The sequence below is a fragment of the Crocuta crocuta genome, unplaced genomic scaffold, assembly GCF_008692635.1.
Source record: "Crocuta crocuta isolate KB4526 unplaced genomic scaffold, BGI_CrCroc_1.0 scaffold56, whole genome shotgun sequence".
NCBI lineage: Eukaryota > Metazoa > Chordata > Mammalia > Carnivora > Hyaenidae > Crocuta > Crocuta crocuta.
In genome coordinates, this window is record NW_027531334.1 from 7,097,888 (window position 1) to 7,113,585 (window position 15,698).

The 15,698-nt window shown below is 36.7% G+C and overlaps 1 protein-coding gene and 1 long non-coding RNA gene across 2 annotated transcripts in view; one reads left to right on the forward strand and one right to left on the reverse strand.

The window, feature by feature from the left end:
* Positions 1–15,698, forward strand: part of IFT57 (intraflagellar transport 57) — a 52,837-nt gene that overhangs the window by 25,276 nt on the left and 11,863 nt on the right. Inside the window, exon 6 of the mRNA XM_077771800.1 lies at positions 2,826–2,948. Coding sequence (XP_077627926.1) covers positions 2,826–2,948 — 123 coding nt within the window. The remainder of the gene's footprint in view (positions 1–2,825; positions 2,949–15,698) is intronic.
* Positions 12,088–15,698, reverse strand: part of LOC144238065 (uncharacterized) — a 91,404-nt gene continuing 87,793 nt past the window's right edge. Inside the window, exon 3 of the long non-coding RNA XR_013336999.1 lies at positions 12,088–12,170. This is a non-coding gene — a long non-coding RNA (uncharacterized LOC144238065). The remainder of the gene's footprint in view (positions 12,171–15,698) is intronic.

Here is a 15,698-nt window from a genome sequence, read left to right on the forward strand (position 1 = left end):
ACCACACGCATACCCCAAACGTCAGAGCTCATGCACCACTGGCGGTGCACACATCCGCCCACCCCACCCCCATTCCCATCCGTCTACCTAGAGCCAGGCACAGGCACTGGGGTATGCCAGTGAGTGAGCAAGCGCCTGGCTCCTCCGAGTATATGCTTGCTGTGGGTGCTAGGGTGGAGATACAGGATGGAGAACTTCCCCATGGCTTAACGTTTCAACCGGGAGACTCAGTGTCTCTGCTCCTGCTGTCACATAGTCTGAGAAAACTTCATACCTGTCTGCTTTGTGAATGCTGCCAGTCCCTCTCCGGCTCTGGTGCTCTCGTGCTACCCACGTTCAATTTATGTAGATGGAGGTAGCATTCTGCTAGTACTCAAAATTATACAATGTTTCTGTATTAAAGTGAGCACTCTAATGTTTAAAACAGAATCTTGAACATTTTTCACTTACTTTCCACGTTTTACCTAAAGTAATGCTAATATTTTTTATAGTTCTGGGTTTTCTAAGTAGAATATACCATATACTGTAAAATGTAAAAGCATGTATTAGTCATCCATCCTCTAGTTGTGTGGTTAGAACCATATAGCCCCCTGAATTTCTGAACAAAAAGCAACACATGCTCCTTTTAAGACTCGGAATCTGTTCAGGACTTGCTAACATGATCTAGGAGGAAGGAGAGAGAGACTTTCTTATGCCAGCAGTGCTCTAGAGACTCAGTCAGGACTCCAAAGACCCTAAAGACCTCAATCTCCCACCAAAATATAAATCCTGATATAAGGTTATTCTTATACCTAGTGTTAGACTGGATTGGAAAGACTTGTCTAATGAGCTTTCGTTTTAAGAAATGTCTTTAAGTGACATAAATTCACATTAAGCATGTAATTTCACTATGAGGTTATTTATATAATCTTTCACTTTTAAGTTTTGCATTATGAGAAATTTCAAACATACACAGAAGTGCAAGATAGTGAACTCTTATGTAACATTACCCAGCTTCCACAGTTAATAGTTTGTCAGCCATGACAGCCCCCCTGCCTTTTTTCCTTTACCCTTAATAAGTATCAAAACTATCTTAAAAACTTTTTTTAAATGTTTTATTTATTTCTGAGAGAGAGAGAGAGACAGCATGAACAGGGGAAGATCAGAGAGAGAGAGGGAGGTACAGGATCTGAAACAGGCTCCATGCTCCGTGCTCTGAGCTGGCTGTCAGCACAGAGCCCGACACGGGGCTTGAACCCACAAACCACGAGATCATGACCTGAGCCGAAGTTGGACGCTTGTCCGACTGAGCCACCCAGGCGTCCCTATCAAAAGTATCTTAAGTAAGTTTCAGACATCATGTCCACTTACCTATAAATAGTTAAGCATTTATCTCTATTTATAGGGCCTTGTTTTTAAGCGTAACCATCAGCCTATTATAATACCTATAAAATCTCTAATAATTCTTTATATCCTCTAATACTCTTCCACGTTCAGATTTCCCTGATTGTCTCAAAAGCATCTTTTTACAGATTGTTCAAACTAGAATCCATATAAGGCTTATACATTGTATTTGGCTGTTTATGTCTCTCAGGTCTCTTTTTTTTTTTCCTATGGTAATAAATTTTTATATGTTTCCCTTACATTTTCTTACAACTTATCAAGGAAGCTTAAAGGAAAAGTTGCTACCAAAATTAATGTGTTAGGCTTTATCTTTGCGTGCGTGAGCAGGGAAGGCGCAGAGGCAGAGGAGGTAGAGAATCACGACCAGGTTCCTCACTGTCAGTGCAGGAGCCCGAAGCAAGGCTCGATCATCCCATGAACCGTGAGATCATGACCTGAGCTGAAATCAAGAGCTGGTTGCTTAACCGACTGAGCCACCCAGGCACTCAAAGGTTTATCTTTAAATCATTAATTTGTACATTCTTTACGTTTTCCTATCTATACATACTTAATGCTGAAATGTGAAAGCCTAGGAAAATGAAAAAAAAAAAAAAGCTTTCCTTTTGTAATTCAAAAAAGACACGAATTGATTTTATCACTCAACAGCAGAAACCAAATGCAGAAATGTGGCCCCATCCTATCTGAGTTCAAATAGATCTGTATTAAGTTACAGTTTTAAGCAACATGGTAGTTTGACCTAACCAAAATATCACTTTAATTATGAATAAAAAAATTTCTAAGTAAGGACCTCTTGGCTTCAGGGATCTTATCTTTTTTGTCGTTCAGATTTGGGGTGTATATTTCAGTATGGAAGATTCAGCGGGGCCCGGGTGGCTCAGCAGGTTAAGTGTACTGGCTGTTGACTTCGGCTCAGGTCATGATCTCCCGGTTCCTGGCATCAAGCCCCGCATCTGGCTCAGAGTGCCATAGTGCACGGAGCCTGTTTGGGATCCTCTCTCTTGCCCCTGTGTCTGCCCCTCCCCTGCTCATGTTGCGCTCTCTCTCAAAATAAATAAATAAGCTTAAAAAAATTCAAACTGAGGCAATGTTTTCTTACCAAACGTGTGAATGTTTGTATCTCTTTTATGGTTACCAATTAACATACTTGTTGATTTGATAATATTCCCCTTGAGTTGACTCTGATATCTCAAAAGCATTGTTTTTTGTCAGAATGGTTGAATTATATATTTGCTTCTTTCTGAAAATACTTATTTTGTTATTCTACCAGGTCTGGGCATTGTTTTCTTTCATCATGGATAGGAGGACAGATAAGAACTTCTTCTGCCACTGTAATTTTAACACTACCATGCTTGATATAAATTGTGCAGTCCTGCTAAAATGCCTCAAAATTTTACCATTTCTTTTTATAAACTCTCAATCTTGTGATATCTTTCCTTTCTTAGGATATGAACGAGTCTGCCAAACAAGAAGATATTTTGGAATCCACAACAGATGCTGCGGAATGGAGTCTCGAAGTGGAACGTGTACTACCACAACTGAAAGTCACGATTAGGACTGACAATAAGGTACAGAAGACAGAACGCGTTTGGTTCATATGGATCTTCATAAGGCAGTTTCAGGGTCTGAGGCACTCCCATCATACAGATGACTTAAGGGGGTAGGATTCCGTTTTCAGTGTTTTGTCTTAACAGATTTAGTAAATTGTTGTTGAATGAACACATTACATAATATTAAAGAAGGAAAAAGGAGAGGACTAGATCTTTAAAGTGATTTGGAACACATCATGTTTCCCTGGGATTGAGGGGTATTTTCATAATATACTTTGATGTATTTTCTTAGAAATCATATTTTGTTTAGGTAAACAGTGAATGAAATTAGAATTTCATTACTCTGTAGCAACTGATTATAGTTAGAAAATGGTTTGGGAGCTGCTGGATGGCAGAACGGAAGATATCCCGGAAGTTGCCTTACATAATCTGATCAGTACATACGATTAAAAGTCAGATAGTAAGAAAATAATCAAAGCATTTGCATTAAGATTCGGAGACTGGGTCAGTTGAATGAATCGGCCCATTTAATCAAATTTCTGGTTCCTTTTACAAGAACTTCAGAAAAATCTATTGGGTGACTAGACAATACTGTTCTCATTAATACTATAATAATGTCTACAAAAGGACTGCAGAGAGACATCTAGGTAAAGAAACTAAAGAGTTTCCATCCCTGGAGGCAGGAGAAGAGCATCAGCATTATGAAACAAGGTTCTAGGGAAGCTTGTTACTCTGAGAATATGAACCTGAATCTACCCCCAAAGATTGCTGTTTTCAGAGGGCCTTAGAAACAAATTTATTCTTAGATTGTCTGGATTTGGGCTTGTAAAATTGTGTCCTGGAGAAGGTAAGAGGTAGCCTAGACTCCTAGGATAGTCCTAGAATAGGACAAAGGCAGTAAAGGTTTTGCTAGACTGAACAGCTGTGGAACTAACTTAAAGGAAAGTGGGCAAATCCTGCATCCTGTTTATCATGTATTTATCCAGACATTAGTATGTAGCCATTATTTGACTACATTAGGGACAAATTGTTTGCTGGCATATCTTATATATAAATATGTATTAATATGTATTTACATATGGGATATGCCAACAAAGAATCAGATTTCTTCACTGATTTGATCTCTGCTAAGAGTCACAATTTGCAAAATTGTGATTTTTTTTTTGGTAAAAATGTAATTTCTAATTCTTTGGTTTTATAAGAACAGATTTCATACAATTAAAAATTACTATTATTGTGATTCTAGTTAGAATGACATGTTAAAATAACTGTGTAGTTAGGAACTTTCAGGTACATCTTAATCCCATAAGGAAACCAATTTAATTTATTTAATTTTCAAGCTAAGTAACTCTTGAAATCCAGCATCTCATTTAGAACCTAATAGGATCACACAGGAGTGTTTTTTAAAGCATGGTCATTGATTTCTACATAACAGGAGTAACAGAATAAAGGAAGAATATAAATATAACTGCTAACACATACAGTTTTGCAAAACTAAGTACTGTTCAAATTCTACTACAAACCAATATTGTAGTAATCAGAATCCTGGGTTCTTAGAGAGTCAATGATCTCTTGATTTGGAGAAGAATGAACTAGGTGAAAGGTGGACTCAGTCTAGTGCCATACATTAACCAGCCTTGATCTTTTGAGTATATATTGTGGCAAATTAAAAGTCAGACTTTACAAGCAACATTCCAAAATGTCAGATAGATAAAGTTGTGAGAGTTTTTTTTTCTTGATAATGAATATCATTTTGAATTTAAACTTTCTAAAAATAATTTATTTTCTTCCATTTTTTTCTGTTTGATAGCACTGGTAGTTTTATCTTATTTTTAATTTAATTTATTTATTTTGAGACAGAGAGAAGTAGAACATGAGCATATGCATGACCTGGGAAAGGGCAGGAAGGGAGAGGGAGAATCCCAAGCAGGCTCCATGCTGTCTGATACAGGGCTCACGGGGCTCCATCTCAGGAACCATGAGATCATGACCTGAGCCAAAATCAAGAGTTGGATGCTTAACTGACTGAGCCACCCACACACCCCTGAATTTAGATTTTTGTGGTAAAATATGCTGACCTAAAGTTACATCTGATTGTTTTTTCAGAATTCTTTGCCAGATCATTTGGTCTTTGTGCTTAGTATTTTACAAACTCTTCTAAGTATATCAGAGGTATCAAATAGGAAATATGGGTCTTGGGCCAATTTATTCAGCTTACTTAAGAAAAATGAAATTATAAATTGATTTGAGAAAATAAAGGGCTAGTAAGATATTTTTCATGTCTCGTAAATAAAAGTAATCTGGTCATGTGTGAGGTTTCTTCTGCTCACCAACCTCCTTATCAGAAGAGGTTGACTCCAGCTTCATGGTACATCCCATTCTTCTTCCACTCCTGACTTGACGGAAACCAAACCCTCCCCTTTACTTTTGGCCAAAATAATTACCTTTCACTCAACACAGGCTATTGAGGACATTGAGAGATTTCAACTTTGTGTTTGAAGGGAAAATGAGCTGTTTTCAGATCAATGTGTTTTACTGATAACTGTTAACAGTTATCAATGTGTTTACTGATAACAGGTAATTACCTCCCACCCCCCACAAAAAAAAGTAAATCTCGATTTCTTTTCTTTTTTTTTTTTGTTGTTTTGATGAGATGCTCTCATATACTAATATTTATTTTATATTCTCCATAATGTTGAAATTAGATTTTTATTGCAAGACTAGATGATTCTTTTTTCTGGCACACTTGTTACTATTGCCAGTTTTCAAAGAATGCAAACCAATTTTAATATTAGCTTAAACAAATTACAATTGGGAAGATAAATGTTGCCAAAAATGCAAATGGTATGTTCCACAATTGAAGGTGAAGGACTTTTGTCGTATGTTAACTTGAATGGACTATATTAGTAGTTCCCTTTTAGAGGTGTTTTAGAGAATGCTCCTGGTGATTAATTCTAGAGTAATCAATACCCAGAGACCAAATCAGATTTGCCCCAACTCGGAATAATGTGTCTAAAGACATGGTCAGAAGTTCTGCCAAGAAAGTCAATAAAGTCAACCAGGTCCTGAGTCATTCCATTCTAGTTAATGCCTCAGTTATGACCAGGTGAGGAAGGCTCTGGAGTCTGTTCCTTAGAAGGGCAGTGTGAGGACAGCCAGACTAGAGGAGACATCAGTGCCACCTAACCAACTTGTCTACGAGTGTTATTAGTACACTAAGACTGTGTATCCTGTACTTTTTGTTCTTTCCCTCCATAGTTGTTTTCTCTTTATATCTCTTTCCCTTTTTTCTTCTGTGTTTTTATCTCTTTTATTTTTTTTTATTAGACCCAGTAGTGGTGACCACACGTGTTACATAAGTACTCCGGTGGAATTTAAAACTAAGAGCAAACATCTGTGACTATAATCAGACTAAATTTAAATCTGTAACTGGTCAAGAATTGTCTTAAACTCTGAGTCTTTTCCAAATACACTTTTGTTTTTCATTATAAAAATAATACGGGAACAATTCAAGGGGAAAGGGCCTAGGCAGTGTGCTGTGAATTAGAGGCTAGCAATCCCATGTTCAGTTTCACTATCAATTCCTGATTTACTGAGCCAAAGTTTCAGAAGCTGAGTGGAGCTATGGCAGCCACGAATACGAGAAGATAGAGCCTATCTCACACATCTTCCCTTGGCACCTAGAATTCATATTTCTACCGCTTATTAGATGTGCGTTCCAGGGCAAGCTACTAAACCTCTCTGTCCCTCCTTTTCCTAATTGGTAAAATGGGACTAATTATATTTCTCAACTCACAAAGCTGTTGTAAAGCACCAAGAACAGTGTCTGAGACAAAATTAATGCCTAATAATAAATGTTAATTATTATTAAATTACAGTATTGTTATAATATTATTGTGATCTGCCATGCTGGTCTTGTATTCAGTTCCTATATCAGCATTCAGGAAGAATTTACAAAATATCTGCACTAATGCTTCCATCATGTAAGGGAATATTTTAAAACATCAGCCTTATATTCTTACATGGGGATGTAATCAGTTTCATTTAAGTGTCACTTTGGTAAATAATTTCAGGGTTTTTTTTTTCCTTAGTAAAGTTAAATATAAAATGATAATAACTGACATTTACTAAGTGTTCACCATGTGCCAGGTGCAATTCTTAACATTTCACATATATTAACTCATTTAATCCTTTCCACTGCCTTATTAGATACAGGTACCTTTCACTCTAGGGGAGGAACTAATATACAGTGAAGGGAGGTTAACTTGCCTTTGTCTAGTAAGTCGCACATGGGATATTTGAACCTACAACCTAGGCTCTTACCTGTCCGATAAGTGATAATATAGCATACTGGTTAAAAGCACAAATTCTGAATCCAGGTTGCTTGAGTACAAATCCTGGCTCTAATACTTACTATCTATTGGACCCTGTGGGCAAGTTTCAACCACTCTGTGCCTCAGTTTCCTCATCTGTAAAATAGAGTTCATTATAAAACATACCTCAAAGAGTTATCGAAAGGATTAAATAGATTAACATATCTTAAGCACTTAGAATGGTGCCAAAAGACTCACTTAATATATATTGACCACTATTTCCATGTGTTTTATGTATATAGCTGAGATTATACCTTCTTTAAATTTTTTTTTAACTTTTATTCATTTTTGAAAGATGGAGAGAGACAGAGCATAAATGGGGGAGGGGCAGAGAGGGAGGGAGATTAAGAATCTGAAGCAGGCTCCATGCTCTGAGCTGTCAGCACAAAGCCTGATGTGGGCTCAAACTCACAGACCCACAGACCACAAGATCATGACCTGAGCTGAAGTCGGATGCTTAACCAACTGAGCCACCCAGGTGCCCTTAGATTATACCTATTAAAAACATAATGGTATATCATGAGCAGTTCCAAACATCCTTTAAAATTATAAGCATAACTTTAGCTGAGTGGCAGGTAGCAGAGATGGCTTGGCCAAGCCCAGCAGGTTGGGGTCCAGCCAGGTCTAAGATCTGGGTGGAGGAATGACCAGAGAGAGTCATGCCAAAGCTGATGGTTAGAGTATGGGCAAGCATAAGGACTGTGAGATATGAGATTACTGACCAATAGCAAGAAATTGAATCTGCCAGTGAGCCATTTTAGAGAAACAAGTGGTTATTGCAGGTGGAAACACTTTGTGACATTTATTGAAGGATAATATTTTCCTTCATGACTGAAACATTTTTAATTCCATAATAGTAATTTTTAAAAAAAAAACTTTTAAGTGAATCAGTTGACAGTTGCTGAGTGGACTAATAATAGCGTTAAGAATGAACTGCCAGAGAATTCTTCATGTCCCATAATTTCTGGGGAATTAGAAGGTGTAGTTGCATATTCATATAAATTCATTTTCTGTATTTTTTATTAATTTTGAGTCAGTATTTCATGCTGTTTCTTGAAGACAATCCACCTATCATTTTTTAGTTTTCTTCTTGTTACTATAAAGGACGAGCCCATACTTGACTTTGTGGAAATAAACAGACCATCTAAACAAGAACAAAGACTGTTTATTCAGAGCTTTATATGGTAAGGGAGTTAGCCACCGTCGCTTGCATTTGGCAGAGACTTAAAGGCAGGCAGGAGAATTTAAAAGATATACGGTGGGAAAAAGGAAAGGTTTCAGAAACGTTCAGATATGACTGGAGATTTGGGGGCAGACTAACTAGAAGCAGAGCCTCCGAGGTGACTGGGTAGGGTGATATGTGGCTTTGTCTGGTTGGTCCTGTATTGGAAGCAAGTGGGTGGGGAGAAACATTTGAGAAGCTGGCCGCTACTAAGAGCTGACCCCTTAGACTCATTTCACAAGAAGGTTATGGTTTGACTTCCTGGACTAGTCGTTGCAGAATGTGGGTCAGAACTCTCTCTCTCTCTCTCTCTCTTTTTTTTTTTTTTAAGTTTATTTATTTTTGAGACAGAGACAGAGCACGAGCTGGGGAGGGGCAGAGAGAGAGGGAGACACAGAATCTGAAACAGGCTCCAGGCTCTGAGCTGTCGCACAGAGCCCGATGCGGGGCTCAAACCCACGGACTGCGAGATCATGACCTGAGCCGAAGTCGCAGCCCAACCGACTGAGCCACCCAGGTGCCCCTAGAACTCTCTTTAGTATAACAATCAGGCCTTTGTCTGTTGTTCATTTGTATTTTCAGTCTCTCAGCGTCATCCATTGAACTGAGGGAAAATGGCTTTAGTGATCAGTCTTCTCTATCTTTATCAGAATGACTTTGTTCAAGTCAAGGGTTTTTACCATAATAGAAACCAAGTAAACATTAATAATATTTATTCCTGTTCCCCAGAAATCAGGAAGAGCAGAAAGTGTGAAATCGGTTTTCAGTTAAACCTTACATAGGCCCTTTTCTTCAATTATACAGTATTTATTCCAAAACAATTATATATTATAATGATTTAATATGAGGTATTTAATGCAATGATCAAATGTTCTATCATGCTTTAATGCCCTGTGGATATTATAATTAAAATTTTAATTAATGACTTAAATTGATTTTTTTCCAAATTACAATTAAATGTTTCCTACTTTGTTGTTTTAAAAGATAGTTGGCTAAGTACCCCCTTCATTCCTCCAAAATGTCTCCTACTCATTATGTAAATCTTTAGGTTCTTTACAAGAATTTAGATAAAGAGATTATATATTTTTTGAAAGGCTTTGGAAGTACTACGGCATGTGTTTCTAATTATTTCAAGTCTTTGATTCATTTACTGAACTGCTTTTTTACATCCTTACCTGTTTTTCAGTGTCTAACTTTCTCAGAGTACAGTTGTAAAAAACAAACAAAAAAATCTCAAAAAATCATAAACTTTAAATTTCAACTCCAAACAATTGGATTTTCTTTTAACGTAAATAAACCATAAGGTGTTGCCTTGGGTAATTCACAGCAAGAAACCTTTCGGGAAGAGTCATTGTGCTAAGGATGGAATCCTTGCAATAGTCTTGAGCCCTTGGGCTCTCTAGTCATTGTGAGAGCTAAAACCTAAGAGGGAGGAGAGAGCCTTTATTAATCAGCAGGTGGAATTCCATTTAAATGAACCTGGAGGGACCAAAGAATTACTATATTAGATCTAAGTCTCTTTAAATTGGAAGCCAAATCCTGCAGAAAATGTACAACAGTAGGCTTTCTCTTTTTACCGTTATAGAGGAATCTGTATCTGGAAGCAAGAGAAGAGGGGTATTTTTCTCATTCCAGAGCAGTGGAGAGAGTAACTTGCTTTGACCTCTGCCAGTGCAGTGTTTGGATGCACTAAAAGAAGAATGTTAATAAAATTGAGCTTTCTAAATGTTTCTGACCTGCAGGGATTTATGAATTGTTATAGTTTGGAAATAAAGAGCATTTCTTAAAACTTGTACTCTAGTTGCTGGATAAGGCTGTATTGATAGGTTTCTTGGATCCATGAGCACACAGGTAGAATATATTCTATGGGCTGGGATACAAGAATACATTTTATGTACAGATTAGTCATTAAGATGAGGTTCTGCCTGTTATTTGAATAATAGAGAAATTAATTTACAATTTTTAAAGATTTTCTGGTAGACAGACCATTTATTGAGAAATAGTCACATAATTTAAAAAAATAAGGCACCAAATAAAAAAACCCAGCTTTTACATTTACCAGTAACAAATGTAAATACAGGTGGCAATAAGTTGGTCTCCATGAGGCTCCATGCAGGAGTAATAGCTCCAATTACTGTCACAAATGTTTGTAATCGTATCTGTTGCTGCCAGACAATAAATACTTTTTAATATAGTAAGGCCATAAATGTACATGCTGCTGTTGTTTAAACAAAATACAATTTTCAGCAAATTTATCCTTGAAACACCTGCTATAATCAAAAAGAGGTGAATGCTATCAAAATAAACTGCCTAAATTAACTAGACACATACATTTTTAGAGCAGCTTGCATGATTACTCAACTGCCACGTTGTCTCAGAGAATGAGGGGGAATATTCACTGATGGACTTTTACAGGCAAGCTTTCTTTAAAGGAGACTACAAAAAAATCCCAAAACCCAGAATATTGCTTTGGATTTTTGTGTTATTTTTAAAACATGGTGTTATTTTGTGGACGTAAAGTTGTTTTTGCTATTTCTTTTTTTTCCTTAAGCTGATCAAATTTTTTTTTTTTCTTTTTAGCATATGGGTCCCGGACAGATATCAGGGTTGTGGAAAAGAATACTGTGCTTAAAATTATATATGTAAAACTACTGCATAGGGGTGGAGAAAAACCCGGCCATTGTTAAGCAACTGGAGATTTTTAACTGCTTCTGTCATGGTCTTGTTGAACGTTCAGGATATTCTGTTTAAAGATAGTTGATGATGCCTTCCTTCCTATTTACCCTGAGTGTGATAAATGTTTCAACCGGATCGGGAGAAAAGCTTCATTTATCACAAGTTGAAATAGGAGAACAGATGTTTATGCTTTAGAGATTACCATCAGCTCTAACTAAGGAGCTTCAACAGTGGTAGCAGATTTTAAGGAAATAACTAATAAAGACTGTTTGTTATGTAAACACTGCAGAGGAAAGTTACTAATGCCTCACAGCAGGTATACCTCAAGTAGGCATTTGTGATTGAGAGCAGTAAATTAATACATATTGATTATAATTAAAATTTCTAGACTTCCTAAATATTTCATTATTGCAAAGTATGATTTAATGTTTCCTTTAAATTACTTAATGTAGAATATGAATTGAAACAGAAACCACTTGTCATATGGACCTCCCTATGAAATGTAATTTTTAATTGGGTTGATTCATTTTTCCAATCAATGATATTGGAGTAGTTCTCACTACCACTAACATTTTGTTCCTATAGTCTTTATCCCATTACATTTGATTCTGTCTTCCTTAAGCCAAGGCAATCTTTTATGTTTCTTGGTTCTACAAATATGCAGATGGCTCTATTTATTTTTCAGGTGTTTTGTTTTGTTTTGTTTTGTTTTTTGAGTATAATAGGGGATCAAAGTTTTTGATCAGTAGATCCTTGAAGTTGAGAGGGACTGTCAAGGTTATGTCTTCTGGCTATCTATTGTGTTACTCTCAATGAAATAATTACATTCTGATTTGGCATAAGAGTGTGTCTGTCTGTATTCTCAGAAGGGCCCCATTCACCCCCAGTCTGCCTTGCCAGATCTCTTCTTTGGCCTTCCAGCTCCTTCTCAAGTCTGGAAACCCTCACTCAGGAGATTTTTATGGTCATCTAAAAGGGGTGAGGACGGAATAAGCATGAAAAAATAAGTCAGATTCAACATATGAAAACACTTTAGTAACAGATGGTAGTCAGTACAGATAATAATCTCTGAGCACACATTAGAAAGGCAATTATTTAACAAGGTATTTTATTTAGAGATTATAGATCTCCAGTTTCAGTTCAATTACAGGCAGGTGTGAGAATACTAGTGACTGTTATGATAACCTTCACTAACCCTCTGTGTATACTGTCTTACTTTTCTCTACAACAGGAGGAATATCTAGAAAGCAGGAACTTTCCTGAGGAAACACATATTTCCAGCAATAGTGGAAATATTCCCACTCCCTGCAGCAAATATACATGTACAACATCCCATACATACATACTCCACTTCTATCCCATATATACATACTCCACTCCTCTTAAGTCCTATGTTTAGTTCTTTGACTACTTATAAAGAAAAAGCATGTTTTCATACTACAAGGGTATACCACAGAAGACTTGAAGCTGCTGGGAGTTAAAGAAAAATGGCACATTTAAAAATTCAGCAAAGCTACATTTTGTAATTATCTCACAACCTGATTGGCATTTTGTATTAAGAAAATCACAACCTGATGGACATTTTTCATTCAGTTTTGGGGTGCCTGGGTGGCTCAGGCGGTTAAGTGTCCAGTGTCAGCTTAGGTCATGATCTTCCAGTTGGTGAGTTCAAGCCCTGCATCAGGCTGTCAGCTCAGTGCCCACCCGGGGTCCTCCGTCCCCTTCTCTCTCTGCCCCTCCCCAGCTTGTGCTCACTTCCCCCCACCCCGTCTCTCAAAAATAAACATTTTTTAAGAATTTAAAAAGAAAGTCAGTCTCATGAAAAAAAATATTTAATGGACAGTCCCTCTCTTTCTCTGTCACACATACACAAATACGTACACAAATGTGAGCTGTGATGATGCTGAAAAATTAATCTAATGATTAGAGCAAGAAGCAGAGACTGCAAACTTATTTGTGCAAAGTGGCAAAAAAAGTATTTAGTTAATGCTGTGTTATTACAGAAGGGAGTGTTCTGGGTGGAGGATGGAGATCTGCTGCTCTTATCCCTGCTTTGAAAGCATGATGAGTTATCATCCTGCCCCAGCAACATTTGCTACAGTGAACTTAGGCATTTGCAGCCACCTCTGTGAAGCCTTTTCCATGTCACATGGTTTCCTGCCATTGCATTCCCAAAGAATTTAGTCATTGGCCATAGATGGGGTATTAAACATGCCACAGGAACTTCACTACTCCACTTTGAAATCTTGAGACCAGTCACTTTTGGACTGCCGCTCAGACTTGGCCCTACCTCTCTCAACCTCTACAGCTACAGTTACAACGTTAATAACTATCTCTCCCCATGGTGGAAACAGAGGTGACATGTCCAGATCCCCTTATAAGCATGGATTTGCTGCTCAGCCACAGAGAGCGTGGCTGCCTAGCCCAGGTCATGCCCTTCCAGAGTATCCTACATCTGGGTTTCTGTGAGTTGTTTATAGTATTATACATAATACTGCTTTGAAAACTCTTGTACAATGTCATTTGGTAAACATATGTGCACATTTCCAGTAGAAATTCCACTAGGAGTAGAATTGCTAGGTCACAGTGCATATCTATGCCAAATAGTGTTTGAAAGTTACTAAAAATTTATATTCCTCCCAGCAGTGTGTGAAAGTTCCAGTTGCTCCATATCTTTATCAACATTCACTATAGAGTTTATTTCATTTTTGTCATAGTAGATATGTTGTGGGCTCACTGTCATTTTAATTTGCATTTCCCTGATGACTGCTGAAGTTGAGCCCTTTTCCATATGTCTACTTGGCATTTGGATATCCTCTTTTGTCTTTTACTATTGGGTTATCTGTTTTTTCTTTTGACTTATACAAATTATTTTTATACTCTGGATATGAATCCTTTGTCAGATATTTGTATTACAAATATGTGCTTTTTAGCTTTCCTTTTCATTCTTATTGGTGTATGATGATAAACAGTGACCTAATTTGAATATACTCAAAATGATCCTTTTTTGGAAGAAGGGAGTATGGCTAACACTTAGGTTTTATTTAAGACTCATTGCTTACCCCAGTGCTATGAAGGTATTCTGTGTTTTCTTTCTGAAGCCTTATTATTTTACATTTTGCACTGAGATCTGCAATTCACCTAGCATTGATTCTTAATGTATGGTGTGAAGTAGAACTCAATTATGTATTTGGTTTTCATATATATATATATATATACACATCTGACCCCAGTGCACTGCTTTGTCATAAAAAGTGAGCATGTATGTGTAGGTCTGTATTTGGACACTGTTTTATCTGTTCTTTCATACTATTGGAAATGGTATCCTTTATTTTTTATTTTCTGTCTGTTGCTGGTATATAAAAATATAATTCTGTGTATGTATGTATATACACACATCTCCAGCAAATGTGCTAAAATCACTTATTTATTCTAACAATAGGCCTATCGGCTGTTTTGGATTTTCAGTGTATATAATTATATCATCTGCAATTAACATCAATCTTATTTCTTTCTTTACAAGGCTTATCCCTTTTATTTCTTTTATCTTGCCTGATATAATATTGGATATAAGTGGTATTAGCAGGGAGAAAACTTTAAATATTTCCATGTTACCAGTAAGTATGATGTTGTTAACTTTGACTTTTATAACTGTCCTTTACTGGATTGAGGAATTTCCCTTTCATTCCTAGTTTGCTGAGAGTTGTTATTATGCATGGATGTTCAGTTTTTTCTTCACCTATGAAGATGATAGGATTTCTCTCTTTTTTTCCTCTTTTGTTATGGTGGATTATATTCATTGATTTCTGAGTATTAAACTAACCTTGCATTCTGGATTAAAAGCAATTGAACCATGATGTATTATCCTTTTTATATATTACTGGATTTGATTTGCTGATATTTTGTTGAGAATTTTTATATTTATGTTTACAAAAGATACTGATCTGTAATTTTTCGTGTTTTTTAGATGTCTTTGTCAGGTGTTAGTGTCATGCTATGCAGGCCTCATAAAACAAGTGGGCAGTTGCTCCCTTCCCCCTCCCACCACCCCTGTTCTCTGGTATTTCTATAAAGTTGTTATTCCTTAAATGTCTGAGAAAATTCACTGACGAAGCTGTCAGGATCTGGGTATTTCTTTGTGAAAAAGATTTCAGTTGCATATGTTTACCCTACAACCATTTTAAGCTCATTTTCTCATTATACAGTTGATATATAAATACATTCTTGGAGATATTAAAATATTACAGGTAAAGCTAAAGTCTCCTTTCACCATTACCCCCTTAAAGTTTGTAGTTCTACTTTACTACATTTCATCAGGGAAATGATAAGGGATGATCTAGTGCCTTTGCAAGTTTGGGCTCTAGCACTGATTTGCCTGTGAGCAACTTTAAAGTAGCTCCGTCTCAATTTCCTCATCTAACTAGAGTTTTTAAGAGAGTTATATGTGATGATGTAGGGATAGTGATTAACATAGTGCCTGATACATACTAGATATTA